A 23,236-nucleotide genomic window follows, 5' to 3' on the forward strand; every position below is an offset into this window, starting at 1 on the left:
AGGGTGGGTGGGTGGATGGATGGATGTATGGACGGACGGATGGACAGACGGACGATAGAGCTGACAGATAGATAGCTGCGTATGTAATGGTTGATCAGGGTCATCCTCAAACCCTCTGTGTATTTTCTCCTTTAGTATTTGTATATTACTTTGGTTTTGCATTCTTATACTTCTTTCAATGAACATATCTTTCATTATATCTTTGCTTTATTATCTGACAGATAAGATTATTAACAGAAAGCGATATTAATATTAATTATACAATTATACTAAAAATTTTATATCATGAGGAAACAGATGGATATTTTAAATGACTTAAAATTTTACTCTTTTATATGAAGAAACACTTTAAACATATTTAGTTATAAATGCAATTTTAATTGCTACATTATTTCTGCAGTGGGATTTTTAAAATCTTATTACGTTTGCAGGGAAATGTTTCTGTGTATATTTCAGAGTCTCTTAAAATGTGTACTTATTTACAGGAAAACAATTACAATTACACTTAAAATACAGTTTGGGGGGGCTTAATATTATTGATAAATACATCATACAGTTCCCACACCTGATCTTTCCATCTGGTTAGCTCAAGAATTCAAGAGCTGCTCTCTGCAGCATCTAGTCAAGTTAACAACTTACAGTCATCATTTTAGTTGGGTCCTCTATTTTTCATATGGTTGGTGAATAAATAGTCCCTAGCTAGACTCTGAAATTATGACTGAGATAAGCATTACTACTTTAGAAATATTTTCTATGTAGAATATAATTTAGAAAACAGAATTACTTCATGTATTTCAAAATTTTAAGCTTAATTTTCCAAGATGGGAAACTCAAGCTTCCACCAGCTGCTGACTCCTTGTTCGTTTCCTATCAAGCTTTGCATTAATGCACAAAGTGAAATAAACGTCCCCACTCCCCAGAACAACATCCCAGAAATCTTCTGACCGTTGATTTTTTTTGACATCTAAATGTCTGGGAAAGCCTGTGTCCAGAAGCATCACTTCACCATCTCTACACAAGATGCCTTGATGGTGGGGATACAGAGGGAAATTGAAGGCTGGGGACGTGTCAGAGCCCCATCAATCAGAAGGCAGTGGCAGCGCCAGCAAGACACCCAGGTCTGGCCCCTAGGTGAGATTTGTAAGGCTGCAGCATCCATCCAGGCCACACGTTCTGGAGAAATTATCACCATACCATACCCTGTGGAGCAGTCGAGGCTTGGGCTGTGACCTGAGTCAGCACCTGGTCTGTATACCGCCTTTCGTCTGGGAGCTGGCACTGCTGTAAAACCAAAGTCTTAGCAATCAAATCATGTTCATTCCAGTTCCTGGACAATTAATCTTTTTAAAATAGAAATTATTTGTTCTTTCAAACAATATTCCTTAAAATTGTGCTAATTGTGCTCTGTTTTTCATTTAAAAATTTTTTTCATGTCTAGAAGCATGGATAATTAATGTACTGGCATAAAAGTCCTACTAGTAAATGTATGTGACATGTGTCATGTGGCTAGAACACAATATGACGTTGGTGTCAGTTATGCATATTTCAACCTGTTGTAGTAAGCCTGCCTTCTTCCTTCTAGCAAATAGGTTAACTACTATTTTCCTTTGTTAATTTTTGCAATAATAATTTTATGTTTTTCCCTAATGATGAAACATTACATTTTACAAAAGTGAAAAATACAGAGAAGCTATTTGCTTTAAAAAAAAAGAAAAAAAAAACAAACTCCTACACTAAAGTTTTAGTTTTGGGGGTGCATACCCTTCCAGTTTGTGTATCTGTGTTCTTATTTATTTCCAAAAATTGGATTATATCATAACTGACTTTAACTATAAGTTAAGTTTCCATTCTATCTAAAAGCGGTTCAGAAGTTTGAAACAACCTCTGTGACTAGTGGTAGGGGATTGGTTAAATTATGGTGACCCCAAAAGGAGATACCATGTAGCCATGAAAATGTCGCTTTCTATGCAATAACTTGGAAAGATGTTTGTGTAAATACTAGGTGTCACTGTCCTGTGAACTGACTTCAGCGCCACTCTCATGTGACCCCAGGGCCTTTTCACGTGCTGTGCTTGGGAACTTCTCCCCATACACGTTGCCTCCTTGCCTTTATGTCCCATCGGATACCACCTTGTCCATGAGGCCTTTGTGACACCCCATTTAAAATTGCCCACAGCCCTCTTCCCTGCTCTTTCTCCATAACACCTACCACCTTCTAACAGGCTTTGTAATTTACTCACTGATTTTATTATCTGTCATCATCCCCCCTTAGAGTTTAAGCTGCTTAAAGGTGAGGACTCCATCTAGTTCACCTGTATTCCCAAGGCCCAGAACAGGGTGTGCCTCCGCCAATATCCACCCAGTGAACATTCCGTCGGGCTTTATATAATGGTATGAACAGCTCAGTGTTGTTATTTACCACGTGGCGGCCCTGGCTGCAACACTTTATATACATTGCTCATTAAACCTACCGGGCAAGCCTGTGAGGTGGTACTGGTATCCTCCTTTTTAAATGAGAAAACTAAGTCTTCGAGACTTGGAATAACTTGCCCCCGGTCACGCAGCTGGCGAGGACCAGGTGTGTGACGCACGGATGTCCGTCCACGCTGGGGCGGGGCCCTCTGTGTGCCCGCCTGCATACGTGTGTGTAAAAGCCAACTGAACACAACAAGTGAGGGAGTTATTCCAGATTTTAACTGTTTTCCCTGGTTCTCTTTTCAACTTTCAGCAATGCATACACATTATTCATGTGACAATGTTTCTAATAAAGTTATTTTCCAATATGAATTCTGTAGTTAGCACACAAATTGAGAGGTGAACATTGGAGAATTTCCCTTTGCACTTTGCTGTGGGTGTATTCAGCTTCAAACTTGATCCAAAATGCAAGAGCAGCGAGACTTGCTTTGTGATAAAAGAAAGTGGCCCTTGACTGAGGGGGAAGGAACCAAGACGGGCCGGGAGGAGCAAAGGGGGGCGTTTCAGGCTTTGGGGGGTGAGGGCAGCGGTGGGAGAGCCAGGACCTGAGAGGACAAATAGAGACCGGGGTCAGACCAGAGTCAGGACACCTGGGTTCCTGCCTCCATTGCCACTTGCCACACCATGCAGAAAATTACGGAGATAAGGAAGACCCAGTTCAGTTCAGAGCAACCAGGCAAAATGCTGGTGGAGCTCTGCAGAGCCTGTCCCATCTACCAGAAAGCAGACATCATGCCAATAGTAAGTGGAATTATTCACAGACGTGAAGTGGCTACAGTGGGATGAGTCACAACTTAGAGTTTCATTCTATTGAGCAATTTTTTTTTTTTCGGTGAGGAAGATTGGCCCTGAGCTAACATCTGTGCCAATGTTCCTCTATTTTGTTTATGGGATGCTGCCACAACACGGCTTGATGAGTGGCATGTAGGTCTGCCCCCAGGATCCGAACCTAAGAACCCTGGGCTGCCGAAGCAGAGCGCTCAAACTTAACTACTATGCCACCAGCCCCGCCCTTAGAGCAAATTTTAATGTTTAATAGTCAGTGAATATTCTCGTGTGCCTGAATCCACTTTTGCCCAGCCCTTCTCCCTTACCCGTGCAAACAGAGCTTGAATAAATGGGCTTATCTTTGAAAAGCACCAGATGTGAAGTCACATATAGACAGGCCCCTACTTTTGTATGTAATTTCATTTATAATTTTTTCCTGGAAACATGTATTCAAGTTGAATTTGTAAGAATTGTAGCTATACCACCTCAAAAGGGGGTGGGGACGGGGCTGTGCTTTCCCGAAGGAGCTAGAAAATACTATGACATTCCTAACGATGCCTCATCTGAGCCTAGTCTGCCTGTGTCTCCATATCATCATCTCGTTCTTTCTTCACAATTAAACAGATCCACTTAAATCCCCCGAGTATCCAAGCCTGTATGGATTTACCACTTTGGACATGCCTAGTGGATTCCTTTTCTGCGCCCATTTTGCATGTTAAGTTTATAAGCGCCACGCTCTTTTCACTAATACCACCGTCTTCTTTTTTCTGTTTTCCACTCATCCTCATAGAATAAGAGCACATTCCTCAAGTCGCCCTGGCTGCATAAACACCCTGGCAGAGGCGAGCTAGCCCCAGCGCTGCATCTCCCCAGCCTGTGGGTGTTCTTGTCCCTCAGACAGCGGCAGGTCAAAGGTCAGAGTCTCTGTTCATGCAGAATGGAAAGATCTGCCAGCAAAGAAGGACACCTTCACCTGTGAAAAACTGTGCTGAGATCTAGACTCAGACAACCAACTTGACGTCATGGAAGAAAATCCATACGCCCATTTCTTCCTTTTCTGTGGCAGAGCCAGGGAATCAGAGAGGACACTAAAAATATTAATGAGGCTGTTCCCAGGAGCTCTTCACTGCTGGGAAAGGGAGAGCGAGGGGTTTGCTAGTAAAGCCAGTCAGGATGGACACACGTCCACACTGGAGTCTGAGACGTGAAAGATGGGGGAATGTGTCTAACCTGGGTTATCGCCCCAGTGGGCCTGCATAAACGGGAGGAGGAGACCTTTCCAGTGTTACGCCCGGAGTACCTGGAAAGCCCTCCCTCCCGGTGGGGACTCGGAGTTTCCTTCACCCCAGCAAGTGATAGAATCCTGGGGACGAGCAGAGACAGCTAGCCGGTCCCGGGCAGGCCTGTGCTGTAGGACATCACAGGTGTGTGGGCAGGAAGAATTGGCGAGCGTGTATTCAAGAGGAAATTAGGAGTCCTCCGGAACCTTCCGTGGGGATGGGGGGAGAAGAGGAAAAGAAATGTATTCCGAGGAATGGGGGCTGGCACAACCGCAGGGCCAGGGAGGAGGCTGCATCCTGGTTGGGGAGGCTGGTGGGTAGTCGCTTCTTTGAACCTCACCCCAGGGGATCAAAGGCAGCAGTAGGGAAGAATGGGAATGAGCGATGCTTTGATGAACAGCATGCTGCACATCCACTTCTCGAGCTGGGGCTGCTGCACCCTTCGCTGACCCCTCCGTCAGCCACAGGGGGCTGGGCTTCTGCTTAAGGAAAAAGAGAAAAATGTCAGTTATTATGTTTGGGAACACAATCTTATCTTTCATTTTATTTTACAGCAGTTTCCCCGAAGATCAACCATAGTGTCCGATTGAACTATATTGACAAAATTTTAGCTGTGATAAAGAAAATGCTTTAAACTCACAGCAAATCCAACTCAGGATCTACAAACACTGTATTGTATTGTGTTTATTTTATTTTTGCCAGGACAAAGCCCAAATTCTAAGACAGCAGTAGAAGTAATACGATAAAACTGTTGTAGTACAAATGACGTCAGTTTTTTTTTAAAGAATGTTCTAGAATTAATGCTGAATTACTAACTGCTTTTTGTCAGAAGTAAATTTAATCTTAGCTTTAAACACCATCATTAATTTTTAGAGATGACACTCTGATTTCTCATTTTTGTGGAAAAGACGAAATAAGAGCGACTTGTTTGGCCAATATTATTGAACTATTGAAAAAGGCTGTACCTTAAACAACACTTCAGAAATGAAATTATCTTTGGTCCACAGTTTTGAATCAAGTTATTATTCATGGTGTCTTCAACCGTGGGGTTATCTGTGGAGACAGTTATCCCAAGTATACTATTTGACAGATTTTTCAGGCAAGTTAAAATTATCTGTCATGTTACAAACTTTTCCAGCATTTACCAGTCTCGGATGTGTTTACTGACTTGCAACTGATATGAGGTCGTCATGAGATTCAGTCGCATAGAACACAAAAATTTAGGGCAGATTTTCAGAGGGGCTTTTCCGTTTTTGTGAAACCTCTTACTTGCCCAAAGTTTAATAGTCATAATTATTAGATTTCCTTTGCACTTTGTTCTTTTTATCATTTTTGGAAATGATTGCAGTGTGGGATTAGGATTGGGGTGACCGTATGTTAATATCTCTGCTGGGAAGCAGGCATAAACTGGGATTGCCCCAGGCAAAGCAGAATGAATGTCACTCTAGTTAAGGTGATTCCTGTAAATACCCTTAGATGTAGCCTTTGGTTGTCACAAGTACCATCCACGGCAATCACTTGTTTTATGCCAAGACAGAATCAATGATAGCCTCATATCCTAGAGCCTCAGATCGGAATCTTGGGCTTCAGATGCATCACACCAGGCCAGCCTGCTGGTCCCTTCATGGACTGGGCAGTTTTTACCCTATCAAAACTTAGAGCTAGAGGGCTGGCCCGATGGCATAGTGGTTAAGTTCATGTGCTCTGCTTCGGCGGCCCAGGGTTCGCAGGTTCAGATCCCGGGCGCAGACCTACACCACTCATCATCCATGCTGTGCGACAACCCACATACAAAATAGGGGAAGATTGGCACAGATGTTAGCTCAGGGCCAATCTTCCTCACTAAAAAAAATAATAATAATAACTTAGAGCCTGCCAAAGTAGGAAACTGTCAGGCTCTTTTCTAAGGAGAAATCTTAACTACAGATTTTGGGTGGACACAAAACAGTCCTCTCTGATCTACTCATTTGCCATCTAGTTTGGGGAACCTTCTGTCATCCTACCTGCTACATATATGTGACCTGGTAAATATTTTAAATACAGTTTTTTAGTAGTGTAGTCAAAAGCGAAAAGTCATTAGCCTCATCTTCTGATTAATGCCGCACCAGACTGATTCTAATATTTAATGTACAGATGACCTTAATGTCTCAACTTCTTCATTCAAATGAATTGCTGCTTCTGTGCTCACCTGCCAGTAGTTAGAGGCATGAGTGGGCTGATAATATCTAGTTTTCAGGCAGAGGAAGTTAGAGGTTAAGCTCAGCCTTGGAATCTACATAAAATGTCTAGTGCAGTCATTAGTCTTTAGCGGCAAGTTAGCAAAATTCTATAACAGCAGGAAAGAGAAATATTCTCTTTTCAGTGGCTGTTAAAGAGATCATCTCACACTTAGAAAAAAAAAATTCTTAGGGCAAATCTTCACATTTAAATATGGGGACTTTTTTTCTATATTTTTCTCAAAAATGTTTATTTTGTTAAAAAGTTATACAGGTACAAAACAGATACCCGAGGCAGCTCATGATGCAAATTTAGGTACATGTGTTTTGAGTACCTCATGTCAATATGTAGCAATATAGAATTATAATTGGATTAATCTGTTAAGTTTTTGTGCTGTTAATTGTACCCGTTTTTTAAACTCGTAATATCTTTTTGTTTTGTTCACTGCTATTTCCCCCGGGGCCCAAAACAGTGCGCCCCATAGAGCAGGCAGTGGGTGGTTATTTGTCAAATCAGTAAATATCTGGTGTCTGCACAGACACACACACACACACACACACATGCTCCCTGGATGTGTAGTCAAGGTCATGCTCCTTTAAGTGATGAGCTTCATCACCTGTGGTCCTGAGGGGTTGCAGGTTGCCCTCCTCTAGTTCCAGGGCTTTCCATGGGAGACCACCGTGGATGGATTACCAATGGAACCCAACCCTTCAAAGCTTCCCCATGGGCTGAGTGGCTCAAGGAGCAAGGAAGTCCCACTCAGTAACCTCAAGCCCATTGACTGGGCCGATTGTTAGGGCCCAGGTGTGGCGGAAAGGAATGGAGTTTCTGAGACCTACGGGCCTCTCTTTCAAGTGACCGGCCTTCTGTTTGAGGCACTTGATACCACGGTGCTGTCACTCACCTCTCTGGCTGGCGTGCCACCCACCATCAATAAAGGCTTGGGAACCACAAGGGTCCCCTTTCATAATCAACCCTCCTGTCCCACGGTTTAGGAGACAGTAGTGAAATCACATAGAAGAAGAAGTTTTTTAAGTATTATTTTAAATGTTGACAAGATATCATTTCTATGACAGCAAATTAGCATTTGTCCAAACAACAAAAAACAACACTGTTGTCTTCAAACATAACAAAATGTTACATGTGATGCCCAAGGGAAATCGAGATCTCTTTAAAAAGAAGATATAATTTATCATCTTCATATGGTAATAATTTATTCTCCAAAGTGCTCAAGATTGTAAGGATATTTAGTACAGATTTTTCAGCTAGCATTCAAATGTACAATTATAGATACACTGGATTTTGGCTTCCTCCAACATTCGAAGACTTTACTCAAATTTATGTTCTTTTCACTGTACTACAATTTGCATCTTGACACATTCTTTTTTTGAAAAACCTTTTTGTTGAGCACATATTTTTGTTATTTGGTACCTACTGGCTCCTAGACACATATAGAGAAGTTAAAAATCAGAGGGACTCTACCACGTAAGAGAAGCCCCCACAGAACCAAAGCATAGCACCCAGAGGTGATGAAAGGGGGCAGTGTTGTGAGGGAGCTGAGAAGAGGGCAGCCTCCTCCACGTGGGGGCCGGGGAGGACTTCACAGTGAAGGTCTCCGGGCCCCCCTGTCCCCCCACTGCAGGACTCAAGCTGTCTCCTGTTGTCACTGTAGTTTGTCCAACTTTAATTATGACATATCTAAAAGTAAATCTCCAAAGATCCTCTCTAATAGTTATCATGACTTTTCCCCTTAAGTTTATGATCTTTTCTTGCTATCAGTAATGTATGTTTTTTGTGTTGCACTTCTGTCTTGAGAGTCCTTAATTTCTACTTATTGGATGATGATTGTTTAGAAAACTTTGATGGCCCTCTACAGCTGTCTGCATGCTTTTCAGGATGAAGGGAGACCAGAAGCCTGCCCGTGACCCTCTGCCCTCTGGGCTTCATCTTTGTCCAGAGCACTTATCATCCCTCTAATGTGTGGGTGTGAGTGAGTGTGTGTGGTGTGTGTGAGTGTCTGTCTATATCGGAGTATGTACATAAGTTGTGTGAGTCTGTGTGTGTGTGTGTGTGTGTGTATTTATTGCTAATATCCCCTCACTAGAATGTAAGCCATTGAGGACAGGAGCTGTGTTTTGTTTACCTCTGTTTCAGCTCTAGAAGAGGGCCTGACACTGGTGAGTGAGTCTGTCTGTCTGTTCGTCTGGCAGTTGGTCTAGACCACACTGAGCACACGGTCGAAGCACTGCGTGGTGCTGCCTCCTCTCGGTTTGGTGTGGGACATGACAGGAAGGGAGTGTTCAGGATGGCCCTCGGCCTACGCAGCCAGGAAAGCAGGGTTGCCTGTTGACCAAGGTGGAGAACAAGCAGGTTTGGGGTGTGGCTGGCCATGAGCAGGTGTTCAGGAGAGCTATTTTGCCCATTTTACATGAAGAAATTGAGGCTAAGAGAGATGAATTACCCAAAGTCACATGCCAAGTGGCCAGGCTGGGATTTCAAGCTGTCTTTCCAGTTCTGTGGGTCTGCTAGATCCTTTTCATGGAACCCACATGTGGTTCTCTCCCTGCCTTGCATCTTCTTCCTCTTATGCCACTTGATGTTGGCCGTGCTGAGAGCCGAGGACTGCTTCATCAGGAGGTGGGCAGGGTAGGAGCTGAAATGTGAGTCGGCCAACAGACAGTATCCAGGCTTGAAGGACTTGATGGTTTATTTGACCTCACACACTGCTGGTGGGAGACACATAGAATGTCCAGAAGTAGTATTAGCAGCATGTATCCAGAGCGCCAAAAATACTCGTTTTCTTGGACTCATATATTGAAAACTGCCCTAGTGTAATAATTCCAAATATTAAAAAGATATGCAAAAGTGTTGATTTATGGTCAAAAATTTGAAATCCGTCTAAGCAGTAGGGCAATAATTAAGCAAACTGAGGCACACTCTACTCTTTATGATGTTAAAAAAAAAAATGAATCCAATTATTTACCTTTTTGACATTTGACCCTGGAGCAATGGGGATAATATGTCACAACCAAATTACCTCTTTTTTCAGTCTGGGCTTCGGTATATCAGGTTTTCTTAAAGCTGGGGACACCATTGCTCTACTTTTTTAAACCACATGATATCAGTAAATTAAGAGCAGGGATGTGCCATGAAGAAGCAGCCTTGTGTGTTTCTGGACCTTGAGTAGAACGAACTGACTGAACATAATCAGGACCCTGGACAGAGCCCTCCCTGGACTTGGCTAACTAATGCCTGCCTTCTCTTCCTCAGACAGGACACCTTCTTGTGCTGTGGTCAGTAATTTGACTCCATGTGACTTTCAATAGAAACAGCTAAGTTTCTAAAGATGGGAAATTTACGTTTTCAAAGAAGAATCATACCTTTAATTAACTTGCCTATTTAATTAAGTTTTCTTCTAGACATGCTCCGCCTTTCCCCATCCTGCTCAGCCAGTGGAGCCTCCTACTGAAACATAATCTCTTTGTAATTTAGCAGCTATAAGCACCAAACTTGAGAAATGGTTGTGGCTGATTATGTAAAAAGAGATGAGGCTGGAGAGAAACAGGAGTCTCTTGAAATGATTTCATTCCCACCTAACAGTACTGCTCAGAGCCCTTTCCATTTTTCGGAGTATGCTAGATTAATTTAAACTGTGTGCAACTTGCATTCAGCTGAATATCAGCTAGAGAACAGTTTGATTTTTGACACTTAAATCCTGACTTGTACACCCTAACACATTCCTTCCTGGCATGTTCCCACACTGACTTCCTCAGGTTTCTGCCTCACTAGACCACACTACGTGTTCTTTGTTTCATCTCTCAAAATCAGGTGATGGTACTCTGTGCAAGCTGGCCATCAGGCATGAGGAAAAGCTAAAGGGACTTCAGGATGCCATTCCAAAGCCTGCCATAGTGGGCAAGAAGGGGGAGATGAAAAGATGATGATGGTGCAAAGGAAACGGTGTGTGTCAAGAGGTCAGAGTAGAGAAATGTGATTCGGGAGGGAGACGATGTAAACTTGAGAGGAGGAGCAAGGGTGTTCCACCCATGGGCATGTGCTCTGGTCTATGGGACGGGCAGGAAGCTGGGACAACTCCCTTGGAGAAGGACAGAAGATTCCGGGGTCCGTTGGTCTGAGGCATAGAACCAGGTCTTGGCAGGTGGCTGGAGGCCCAGGCAGCCACATCACCCCCTCAAACTCAACTTCGTGTCCCAAGTCTTGAGAACAGCCTTTTGCTTAAATTTCTGACTGTCGCCAGGCCCCCTCCTGATCCTCCGCTCTGACACCATCCTGGCATCTTGCTAGACTTGTCCAGTTGACTTTTTTGTCATCCTCATTTGATTGCTTTGTAGCATTTAACACAATGACTGCTCTCTTTTTTTAAAAAAACAGCTTCCTGGAGATAGAACTCACATCACATACCCTTCACCCATTTAAAGTATACAATCAATAGTTTTAGTATATTCACAGATATGTGCACCATCACCACAGTCATTTTTAGAACATTTCATTGCCTCAAAAAGAAACCCTGTACCCTGGGGCTGGCCTGGTGGTGTAGTGGTTAAGTTCACACGCTCCACTTTGGTGGTCCTGGGTTCGTGGGTTTGGATCCTAGGCATGGAACTACACACCGCTCATCAAGCCATGCTCTGGCGGCGTCCCATATACAAAATAGAGGAAGATTGGCACAGATATTAGTTAGCTCAGGGACAATCATCCTCAAGCAAAAAGAGGAAGATTGGCAAGAGATGTTAGCTCAGGGCCAATCTTGCTCACCAAAAAAAAAAAGGAAGGAAACCCTGTACCCTAATTCGTGATCAAAACTTGTGCTTTTTTTTTAAGACTTTACAAACATATTTCAGTAAGTTAATGGCTTCATGTAAATGAAGATCAAATTTCCTAAATTCTAGTTGATTCGGCTTCATTTACAGAGACATCTTGGTGGAGTTGAACATGGCCAGGTAGGAAACACTCTCCCCCAGATTTTCTCTCCGTTCTAGCCCCCTCATTGTCATCCTTTCCCCCCACTTTTGTGACTCAAGCCGGCACTGTGTTGTCTCTTCCTTTCCCCCAATACCTGTCATCTTCCTCGACGCCCTATTGTGTCCCCGCTGCCCCTTCCTCTGACACCGCACACCTCTGTGTGAGCGCCGTATGCGGCAAAGGGGAACCGGACAATGTGCACGTCTCTGAAACATCTTCAGAGATTGGGATCCAAGTAAACCTCCTCCTGTTGAAAGCTCTCGTCAAAGGGACTGTGAGAAGGGGCGAGGTTTTGAACTTCACTTCACACTCACCTTTTAACAGAGGCCGGGATGTTGTGATTTCCTTGGATGGCAGAGGTGGCCTGTTCTTTATTTACCAGCCTGCACATCTCTCTGAGCTTTACAGAGAACAGAGCCCTTATTCAAGACCCAAATGAGCTTTATATTCCCAGCCGTGTTTCAAAGGAAACGGATTTTAATTTATTAGCTCCTACAGTGACTTCATCTTGAATTTTCAGAATGGTCTTAGCAGCCCTCAACTGATCCACACTCACCTACCGGCACTAATAGCCCTGTCTTTGATCATTTTGAATTCTTTTAATACCAAAAAAGAAAGATTTTTAGCAATAAATTATTCCTAATAGTGCCCAATGAGTAAGTTAGAGCATATGAGAAAGCAGAAAAGAGAGGAGGGCAAATGTGCATACACTGGTCCTTTTCCTTTTTTCTTAGAGGTGCATGCTTCTTATGAATATAGCATCTTAAAGCATTTTGTATCTTTAATCAACACCTAGGAAATTAACAGCCAGCCTTTAGGACCGTTAGCAGCTCCTCCAGACAGTGTGAGTGGCTCCCCGCAGCAAATGCTTGGTGTCCCCTCTCCAAATCAAGCCCACCAAGGAAGAGTGATGGGAGGTGTCCCTCCAGAGGGTCCACCACTCCCTGAAATACAGACTCCAGAGTCTGGACAAGGGCCTGGTGTCTGACCTTGGTGGAGGCTGGGGACGCACATCAGGAGGGCCAACAGAAGTAGTCATAGCAATAATAGTTGTTGCAGTCATAACGCTTGCAAGGATGCAGCGCTCCTTTCCAGCACGGTGCAGAAGGACACCTCCCCCTGCAGATACATTTCGAGACCCTTGGGAGCAGCGGGGCCATGGGAAGCACACGCACACGGAGCCCCCCCCCCCCGGTCTATTTGAATATCAGCCGGGATATCAAAACCCTGTCCGCACACCTGGCAGTGACGGCTCTCACCGAGGTGAGCTCCCTGCAACAGTTCATCAAAAATGGCCTAGCTAATGATCGGCTGGGCAGATAATCGGAGGAGAGTTAATTGTAAGGTTCGATATGGCATCTTGTCAGCAGAGATAAGTTGTCACGTTTTCCACTTGAGCTGAAACTAAATGATTGTAAAATAAGTTATGAGTGTCCTTGGGCCTGTCTGCCGGAATGATAGCTAAGAATACATTCCTGGCCCATCAGTCTCAAGCAGGCTGCTTGATATTTATGCGAACGGAATGTTATTTTATTTCCCCTCTAGTCATGCTTGTCACCTCCCAGTGAAAAGTGAAGCTGCCTCTTGGACTCATACTTCATGTACCGAAGCCCAGAAAGCCTGCAGATTGTTATCATTATTGTTCGTAGTATATATTTTTTGGGGTGTGCATTGAACATTGATGCCCGATTGGGAAGAACTAATGGCCAACATTGAGCGCGCAGGATGGCGGCGGACTGGCCCATCCCGGCTCAGCGCCACACGTCCCAGGGACTCCGAGTCCCTCCGTCAGCGCTGGTTTAGATGTGGCGTAATGAGGCGCTTGCTTTTTTAATTTGGCGTGCCTTTTTTCTCTTCGCCTCTCCCCTCCCGTGTTTAATGCTGTCGACAGTCATCGTCTGTCCCAGTGCCCAGTAATTGATACAAAATAAAATGCATGATTTGTATTCAGTCGGGAGGAGCAGATTGCGTACCGTGTGCTGCGGCTGGAGCTCATTTACAGCGTCTGAGGCCGGGCTTTCGGGGCCTCCTCACTTTGAGGGATACCTTGTCAGGCTGGAGGAGTCGTCGGAAATGGGAAAGCACAGCATGGAAGCCTGGGACACTTTGATTGCTCATATTTTAAACCAGGGGAATGTTAAACAACTTCTCTCAAAGGGGAGTTCTTAAGACCTGGAAGCCAGGGGCGTTAATATACCGGCACCGGGGTTTGGTACCCAGTTAACTAGAAACCGAAGCTTTCTCCACGTACCCCCACCCCACCCCCCACCCCCAGCCTGGAGAACAGGTGGTACCTGCGGAGACCTGTCTCCCGCCACGGCCTCCCTGACCATAGGCCCGCCCCTCCCCGACCTCTGTCATCATTCGCCACCGTGCTCAGCTTCTCTGTGGCACAGTGCGGGCTCCCTTGACTTGTTGCTCCCCCATCCAGGCCTTCTCACAGACAGGCCACCTGGTCCTGGCACCTGGAGCCTCCTCTTGCTGGAGCAGCGCTTCTTGCATTGGCAACTGCCTGTCCTCACCCAGCTGTCCACTCCTGAGTGGTACCTGCTCCCCATGACCGCACCGTGGAGCATCTGGTTTCCCGGGTACTTGTATGCCTGCCCCCTTAGCCCACCCACCACAGACGCCCGACCTCTGAGTGGTGACAGCGCCGCCACTTGCCCTTCCTCCAGCAGGAAAATTGGAGTGAAATTCCCGGGGCCTGGGCTGTAGAGTGTTGGCACGCTGACGTGGGCAGGGAGAAGACAGTGGAGAGGGATGGGGGCTCCACCCGCACCTGCAGGATGGCCTGGGAAGTCACTGCCCAGCTTGCTGTCTCTGAACTGGGACAAGGACGGTTCTCTGGGTGGGACCTCGGCCGTGTGAGCAACACACCAGGCAGTGGACAGGAGTGCTTCGTGGATTCTGAGGAGCTTTGTGCACGTCACTTACTTTATTCATACTTCTCCTTGTCTGAGAAAGAATTGATGGGGCTTACAACTGCCGAGCCTGCTTTCTGCTTTCACAATTGTGGTTGTTGCTCTCTCTATTACTGTGTGACAACCTTGTGTCATCCTAAAAGCTCGCCTCCCTCCCTCGCTTCCTCCAATGGCCAGGTCAGGGCTCACGCTTCGCATTTTCTGTTCTCCCCACCCCTCCTTGCCCCGCTCCTGGGCCTTCTCCTGACTCAGTGGCACTTTGGTCTCCCTGTTACTCTCATTCTCGGGGTCCCGATGGCCCCAGCAGAGGTCCCAGAGTCACATCCCTATTGCTCAAGGGATGCCCTAGGGCCAGTGTGGCTGTGCTCATCCTGGTGAAGGTGGACGTGCACACAATTCCTCACCTTGCTTCTCTCTGCATGGAGGCGGCCTTGGGTTACGTATGTTTATACGTGTGCTCCCTGTAGATGTGACTCCTCCTCTTCATCCTCTGTTGAGTAGCATCGCCCAAGAAAAATCGTCTTCCATGAAGGCGTCAAGCAAGAAACGAGATAGGCATTCTTTCACTCATTAGAAATTGGCTCCGTGGGGACAGGGATGTTTGCCCTTTTTCTCTGAGCATCCCAGGTGCTGGGACAGAGCTGGTTCACAGGGCAGAGTGCTCATGAAGTGCGTGTGGTGAATATAAGTCATCTTTTAAGGGAGATATTTTCGCAGTGTAAATAGACTTTATTCATGGTCTTCATTGCTCACCTAAAAAGCTTCTAAACCATTGGAAACTTATGGCTGTGGTTTGATGCAGAAGCACACTTGTGGTTACTTTCAAAACAAAGTCGCAAAGTTGGTAGCACTTTCCTATTATACACCGAAAAGCAATGCCATCCACCTTGTGAGCACCTCTTAAAGACAGATCAACTCTTTATAAGATGTAATAACACAAATACTCATGGGGCCCCCATTATTCATCCTGAATGTGTCTCAGGCTGTGTTCTGGTGGTGAGGTTGAACAGAAGCCCTGCCTTCATAAGGCTTATGCTCTCTCAGGGAAGGTGTCCAGGGAACAAGGAAACAAACACACGGGGGATGTAGTGTCACCACTTGGTGAGGCCACCTCGCAACGAGGAAGGGAGGGGCTGGACATGAGGCAGCCATGGGCGATGGCCAGAATGGGGAGCCCCCCTTGGGGCTCCCTCCTTTGGCTTCTAGGACCCCAGCTTCCTAGTTTCCCCCCTATCTGGCTAGCCTAAAGCCTTACTGTGGCTTCCCGGCAAAGGAGGGAGCAATGAACTGTGTGGGGTGCTGCTGAGACCGACACCATCCCATTGGGACTTGTCTGCTGATGAGGCTGTGGGGGCACGGGTGGCATCAGCAAGGGCATGGCAGCGGCTGGGGGCTGCAAGCGGGACTGGAATGGGGTCAGGCAGGGACAGCTGTGACCAGGCACAGGCGCCAAGGAGGGGAAGGGTCTGGGGGAGTTTCGCTTTAAAGAGGAGCAGAAATGAGATAGAAGCCGGGTGAGGGCATGGGCTTGGGGGGCTTTGTTAGAGATGGGAGATGATACAGTCATGCAGCACCTTAGATGAGGCCAGAGAGGATGTGATTGCTGGAGGCAAAGTCACTCCTAAGCAGACAGGCAGGCACAATCCAGTTCAAAGGGGAGGGGCAGCTGTCACCAGGCGGGGCAAGGGAGGCCCAGAGTCCATGGGGACCAGGATGGGGATGGGAAGGGGGTGCTCTCTTCTGATGGCTGCTCTGTTTTGTTTTCTCCTTCAGTGAAATGAGAAGTGAGGTCCTCAGGGGGTTGGAGTGAGGTGTAGGATGTTTGAGGAGAGTGGAGAAGGTGTAACATGGCCTCTTGGAGAGCAGGGAATGGATTAACTCCAGGAGTGTAGTGGATTGAAGGGCAGGCCAGAGGTCAGTGCCCCCTCCCCAGCTTTGGAGTCATAAAAATGAAGGAGGCCGGTTGGCTAGGCACCGTGGTCCTCCAGCTGGGCCTGAGTACAGGCACAGAGCAGGTGAAGGGTGGAAATTATCAGTCAAGGTGCCCTGTCCCCATCAGGAAAGGTGGAGGAGAAGGTGTCAAGGGCAGAACCAGAGCTGCACGTGACGTCGTCCCCACAAGGTAAGGAGAGAAATAGGGCGAGAAGCCGATTTCAGTCGGTGAAGACCAGATGGGGTCAAGAGGTTGCCCTCGGAGTGTGGGTCCTGGTGTAAGTGTGCTGGTGTGTGCACGGGGTGTGGGAGGTGAAAATAAGACCCAGGAGAGCCACTTCCTGCTGGTGGCAGGCCTAGGTTAGGGCCATGAGAGAGGATGCTGAGGCAGAGGGGGGGAAGGAGCTTCTCGAGGTCGAGGCAGAGGCCCGAGAGGCCAGGACCTGGCGAGAGCACCTAGGAGGAGCTGGATGTCATCACAAGTGGGGACGGGTTAGCCGCTGCTGAAATAGTCAGGGAACGAAGGGGCAGGACCTGGGGGTTAGTGGGCAGTGAGCAGGATCGCGGAGGGCATAAGCTTCAGAGGGGCTGGGGCTTGAGGGAAGAGGAGCGGGCTGCAAGCAGCAGGGAGGTTGCCTAGCCCACCCGTGTGCTTTGTGGTGCGTGGAGGTGGGGTTAACAGTGCCGACACCTGGGAGGTGTATCCCCAGGGGAGGGCCAGGTTAGTGCCAGGTGACTCGAGCGTTCTGAGGAGGTTACTGGTGTGAGGGAGTTTGCACTGACAGACCGTAATTCCAGAGCAGGAGTTTGAGAGGTTGATGAAGAATAGAAGAGCAATTCTGATTCTGCAGGTTTCTTGCTGTTGGCATTTTAGACCAAACAGTTCTTTGTGGTGAGGGCTGTCCTGTGTGTTGTAGGATATTTTTCAGCATCTCTGGCTTCTACCTACTCGATGCCTGTAGCGGCTCCACCCCTCTCAGTCTGATAACCAAAAATGTCTCCAGACATTGCCAGATGTTCCCTGGGCAGGGGTTCCCGCTTGTGAGCCAGGGGATTAGTGGAAATACGGAGCCACGTGGGGATAGATGGACTGGCCTGAAGGATGCCCAAGGACAAGAAGGCTGTAAAGGTGCTGAGGGGCTTGGCTCTGATGGTCCCTTAGGGAAAGGAGGGTGTCATAACTTGTGAGTATTTCCTTCTTAAGATTGCCGCCTAGCTACTTGCTTCAAGTGAGTGAGGAATTTTTCCCTGAACTACACATATTCCTAGATTCTCAGAAAACTTGGAAATGAGATTACCATGTCACTGTCAATTACTTTGGAAAAAGTTTTCTGCAGCTGGAAGGGAGGGAGGTATCTAGAAACAGACGTCACTTTGGTTTCCAGAAAGGTGAATTCTGAGCCATACACTGGTGAGTTTAAGGACTATCTCAGTAGGATTCTGAATTAGATTGTTAAAGGAGTATTTTGTATGTACATAGAAAAGAAAATTTAATTGTGATTTAATTGAACAGAGATAGTTCATTAAGGAGAAAAAATATTAAATGGATATCCTTTTATTGTATTAAATTGTCAAAAATATGTGTAAGTTTGGTACCCATCTAACCTTCAACAAAGTATTTGACAAGATTGTTGCATAGTTTCTTTATAGGCAAGTTCAAAGGTATATGAGCTGGATGCAAAGACAGTATGACGTATCTGGGTCTTGTTCAGGGATCACTCTTAATAGCTTCCAGATGTGGATTGGCGAATCTGAAGATCTGAGGCTCTATCTTGACCCCACCCTGTTAAATATCTTTGTCATTGACTTGGATGGATATACAAAGGTGCGTGCTTAGAATAGCTAAGACAGTTGTGAAGGATAACAAAGTGTGGGGACTTGCCCTGCCATCTAAGGTACCAAGATAACTTAGAGAGCCATAACACAAATGGATGAAGAGAGTATTGGAAAAGAATAGAGAGCCCAGAAACAGAGCCACCACACCTATATGGAAGCCCTTAAATGACTATATAGCTTATGTGTATATTGTGAGTCTCTTAAAAAGCGATATTGGTACACGCCTTAAGAACCGCTGGATAATGGAAGAGACCCAAGGATGTTTATGTTATAATGATGCAGCCAGTGTATGCTCAGCATTGTACAGCTCACTGGGGGGGAAAAAGAGCATGCAAGTTAGCTCCGGATAACTGACAGCCGAGTGCAGAAAGCCCCAACTTTAGGATCAGTAGGAGTTCAGAGATGTGAAATATTAGTTTGGGAGAGAACGTTACACCAATAGAGTGACATAAGGATTAAGACGCATAGTTGGGAGTGAACATGGTGCAGTGAATTGAGTGGACACCTCAGGGTACAGAGCAACATAATAAAATCCCAGCCCTGCTACAGTGGAGGGCAGTTGACTTGGCCTGTTCTCCTTATCTGCCTTCATGATTAGAGTTCAGCTCAATGAGGACAGGCATGGTCATTGTGACCACTGTTTTCCCATGGCCTGCCACCATGCCTGACACAGGGTGGGTTATTAACACTTAATAGTCAGAGAGGAGGGGGCCAGAGTGTGAAGACTTTTGAAACCTGGGCAGAAAATATTTGAAATGAACAAAAATATTGATTGTAAGGTTTCAGCATCAAATAACATGTATAAGAGTTGCTTTAGGATCAGCTAACGGTCTCTTGGACCCCTTAGCAACATCAGGCAGCTTCTGAACCCTCTGAAATTGTGTGCAAATATTAATTAGACTAGCCCTTTTTTCTGGAATATTTACAGTTTTCATCTGACATTCAGTGGGATCTAGTATTTTTAAAATATGTATAAGAATCACAACTTTTAGGGGATTCATTCTGTAAAAGATGGGGACAACTTAAAAGGTGAAAAGCTAGAAGGAAGGAGACCTCCTGGAATTGGCCACGCAGTCCAAGCCTGAGGGTTTAGGACCAGACCAAGGGTGAGCGTGGCTTAAATGGAGAGCAGGTGGCAAGTTAGAGAGCAGTGCAAAAAAAGAAACGGTGACTTGGTGAATAAAGATTCATCTTAGAGTCCTGGCCTCCTCAAGGCAGGTGCCGTGTCTTATTTAAAGCTGTATTCCCCCTGAAACGGCCACAGAACCAGCCGATGGGGGCTTAGGACTTCTTGCTGCACCTTGAATAAAGTTACCCAAGAGGATTACCAGATGTCTTGCCTAGGAGGATGGTAGTCTGGTGGAAATGAAAGGGTGTCAGTTTCAGGGGAGGGAGACTTGCAGGACAGTGAATTGTCACATTCCTGCAACTCTTTAAAATGATGAATGGTATTTCTGCAGCATTTTGTGAGCAAGTGTCCACCCACAAAGAGTGGACCTCGTTGACGCAGTCTAAGGGTCTTGTGCCCTCAGGTGCTGCCCAGGTTCTCCTGCAGAAGCTTTGGAGTGTCTCTTCACACCTCTCCCAGGAGGGGCTCCCTGAGGCCTTTCCTCTGCAAGTGATGGGTACATGGGAAGAAAGTTGACCTTTCCCACCGTGCAGGGATGGGCAAGGGATCGCTGGTCTTAGGACATCAGGAAGTTGCATCCTAGGGCATTTTTGGAACCATAGATGTATCTAAAAAGATACCATAAGTTGTATATTTTTGTATTTCTCAGTATATGATAAAATTTTCTAGAACTGCATAAAATGAAACTACTTTAAATTCAGTTTGATTTCAAGTATCTTTATATTTGAAATCATGTTATCCTGCTTAGAAGCCTGCAGTGGCTCCCCACTTCCCTCAGAGTAAAGTCAGGGTCCTTACAGTGGCCCGTGAGCCCCCTTGGGCAGAGCTCCTTCCTCTCTCCGATGCCATTCCCTACGAGTCTCTCCCATCCTCACCCGCCCAACCACTCGCCTTCTCTCTGTTTCTGGAACACACCAGGCATGCTTCCCTCTTAGGGCCAGGTTCTGGCTATTTCCTCCTCCTCCAGTCATCCACCTTCTCACTCCTTTCCCACCTTCAAGTCTTGGCTCAAATGTCACCTCAGTGAGACTACCCTGTCCACCCTATTTCAAATGGCAACTCCACACCCCTGCCACCGCCTCCCCAACTTCTGAGCCTCCACGTGCTCCTTTTCTTTCTCATAATACTTACCACCTACTTCGTAAGTGCCACTCGGACAGGAATCTTCCTCTGTTTTTCTCAATGATAGATCCCAAGCATCTAGAAAAGTGGCTGGCCCACAGTAGGTGCTCAGAAAATATTAGGTGAATGAATGAAATATATTGCATGGAATTCTCTGTCTTTCGGGTTGCAAAGGTGCTGCATCATGAAATAAAGAATTCTTAAGACTTGAGAGGTGTTTGGAAGATGTTTCTCCATCACTTTTTCAGTGTGCTTTTTTGTTCTGGTTGAATTGCGTGTTCATTCGTGGTCCTTTAGCACTATTTTGGTCTTCTCTTTGGTAAAGATAAAAACAGACAAGGGGGCCTGCCCGGTGGCTTAGCGGTTAAGTGCGCGTGCTCTGCTGCTGGCGGCCCGGGTTCCGATCCCGGGCGCACACCGACGCACCGCTTCTCTGGCCATGCTGAGGCCGCGTCCCACATACAGCAACTAGAAGGATGTGCAACTATGACATACAACTATCTACTGGGGCTTTGGGGAAGGAAAAAAGGAGGAGGATTGGCAGTAGATGTTAGCTCAGAGCTGGTCTTCCTCAGCAAAAAGAGGAGGATTAGCACAGATGTTAGCTCAGGGCTGATCTTCCTCACAAAAAAAAAAAAAAAGATAAAAACAGACAAAATAAAATAAGAGTTTCACTTATAGTGAGTTTTCACGTTTGTGCACTGGTGTTAAATTTTGTAAGTAGCTTCAGTGAAACAAAAATTGGCAGGTCTGCTATATCACCTCCAAATGGGATTGCTGGACATTGGTGAGAGAGAGGAATGGCATGGTTTTTCATTCATGATAAACTGACCTTACAGCCGTATGGAATGCTGGGGTAGAAGAAAGAGAATCTGGAATGCCTTTATCCTGTGCGCACACACAGAATCACACCCATTTAAGAGGACCTTTCGTATGTATTCCTGAGTGTCTTTATTTCATTCCCAATATATCAAGGTGATTATGGGAAGAGAAATATAAACAAGTAAAAAGTATGAATTCCCTACTTTCCTTTTCCAGAACCTCCGTCATACAAAGTAGAGAACTTGAAATTCTCCAGAGCATAAGGACGATGCAATGGGGCGCCATGTGCAAGGGGCACCATGATCTTTTAACGTGGGATGCTCTGGGCCTCCAGTCTGGCAATTTCATGCTAATGTATTGTTTGCAGGGCACTGTATGATATTGGAGGAATGTTACTTTCATATTTCTGCAAAGTCTGCTTATTTTAAGCGCTTAACCTTTGCGTTCTTTTGCCTTTTCCGGTCCGATGGCAGACACAGGGTTGGGCGACTCAGTGTGCTCCAGCCCGAGCATCTCCAGCACCACCAGCCCCAAGCTCGACCCACCCCCCTCCCCTCACGCCAACAGAAAGAAGCACCGAAGGAAGAAAAGTACCAGCAACTTCAAAGCCGACGGGCTCTCCAGCACCGCTGAAGGTAAGGGCTCCTGGGGACCTGGGGGTGAGAGTCTGCATTTCTGAAAATTAATTTTTATCATTCTAATTTGTGAAATCACACACCCTTTGAAGCACAAATGCACAATAATGCAGGTCACTGAGTGTGCTTTCTGTTTGCAAGGGGGTGCTGGAGGGCCCAGAACCTTCCCATCCCTGCCTGATTCTCAGAGGATTCAACCAGATCAGTAGTTTACCTTTGGGTAGTTGTCGCCTGGTAGAGGGTGATGCTGGTTTCCCCGTCACACATCTGGTCAAGGTCGTTGGTCCTGCCCTCCCTCAGCAACCTGGGTCAACAGTGTCCGCTCCAACTGGGGTGTGGCATGTTGTATCACTCTGATAAAGACTGTCACCTCTCCTAATTTAGGAATCTTCTCTGATCTTGGCTCGTCTTAATTCTAGTAAGACAGCTGCCTCAGTTCTGGCTTTCAGCAACATGTAATGATAAATGCCCCTTCTATTGGTGTCCACCGACTCTGTTTTGTGCGCTCTATTAATTTTCGAGTTGTCATAGTTTGTCTTGACTCTCCTTTGACTTGTTGAGTCCTTCGTTTTTATTCTCAGTGATGACTGGATGTCATCTTTCTGAGTGGCTCCTTCAGAGGGATTTACATTTTTTTATTTCACAGATGCAAGTGGAGATACGCATGCACGCACACATACACACACACACGTTATGGGAGGTGGAATTAATGCAGTTGTAAAAAACAAGTTAAAGAAATACTTCAAAGGAAAATTAAAATTGCAAAACGTTGTGTGACATGAATTATTATTTATGAGACCAATAATAGTAAAAGAGTCTCTTTTCAACAAGGATTCCATGTATGCCAGAACTACCTTTATAATGTATATCCTTTTTTTTTCTCTATTTCTGCCACACTTCTTCTGAATATTCTACTTGTTTGTTCAAAACTGTTAACTTGCAATGTTAGAGAAAGTGGCCTGTTCCCTCCTAATATCCAAAGATGAGCCTCTAAATCCACAATGCGTGCATTAGCAGGGAAGGAACAGAGTTTATGGTGTGTGTGCTGTGCTGCTTACTGTAATTCTGTGAGCTGGATGGCAGTGTTGTTCCATTTGTGATGAGGAGACTGAGGTT

General features: G+C 45.9%; 1 protein-coding gene across 12 annotated transcripts in view; it reads left to right on the forward strand.

Moving 5' to 3' along the window:
- The window catches only part of AGAP1 (ArfGAP with GTPase domain, ankyrin repeat and PH domain 1), a 561,575-nt gene that overhangs the window by 406,017 nt on the left and 132,322 nt on the right, over positions 1-23,236 (forward strand). For 9 of the 12 annotated variants that reach the window (XR_009217063.1, XM_058533270.1, XM_058533272.1 and 6 more), the window contains one exon: positions 21,959-22,120. The exons of the other annotated variants lie outside the window; for them this stretch is intronic. Coding sequence is in view for 8 of the 9 variants with exons in the window: in XM_058533270.1 (XP_058389253.1) it covers positions 21,959-22,120 (162 nt within the window). In the remaining variant the exon portion in view is untranslated. The remainder of the gene's footprint in view (positions 1-21,958; positions 22,121-23,236) is intronic. 12 annotated transcript variants of the gene reach the window in all.

The sequence above is a fragment of the Diceros bicornis genome, chromosome 37 (assembly GCF_020826845.1).
Source record: "Diceros bicornis minor isolate mBicDic1 chromosome 37, mDicBic1.mat.cur, whole genome shotgun sequence".
Taxonomy (NCBI): Eukaryota; Metazoa; Chordata; class Mammalia; order Perissodactyla; family Rhinocerotidae; genus Diceros; species Diceros bicornis.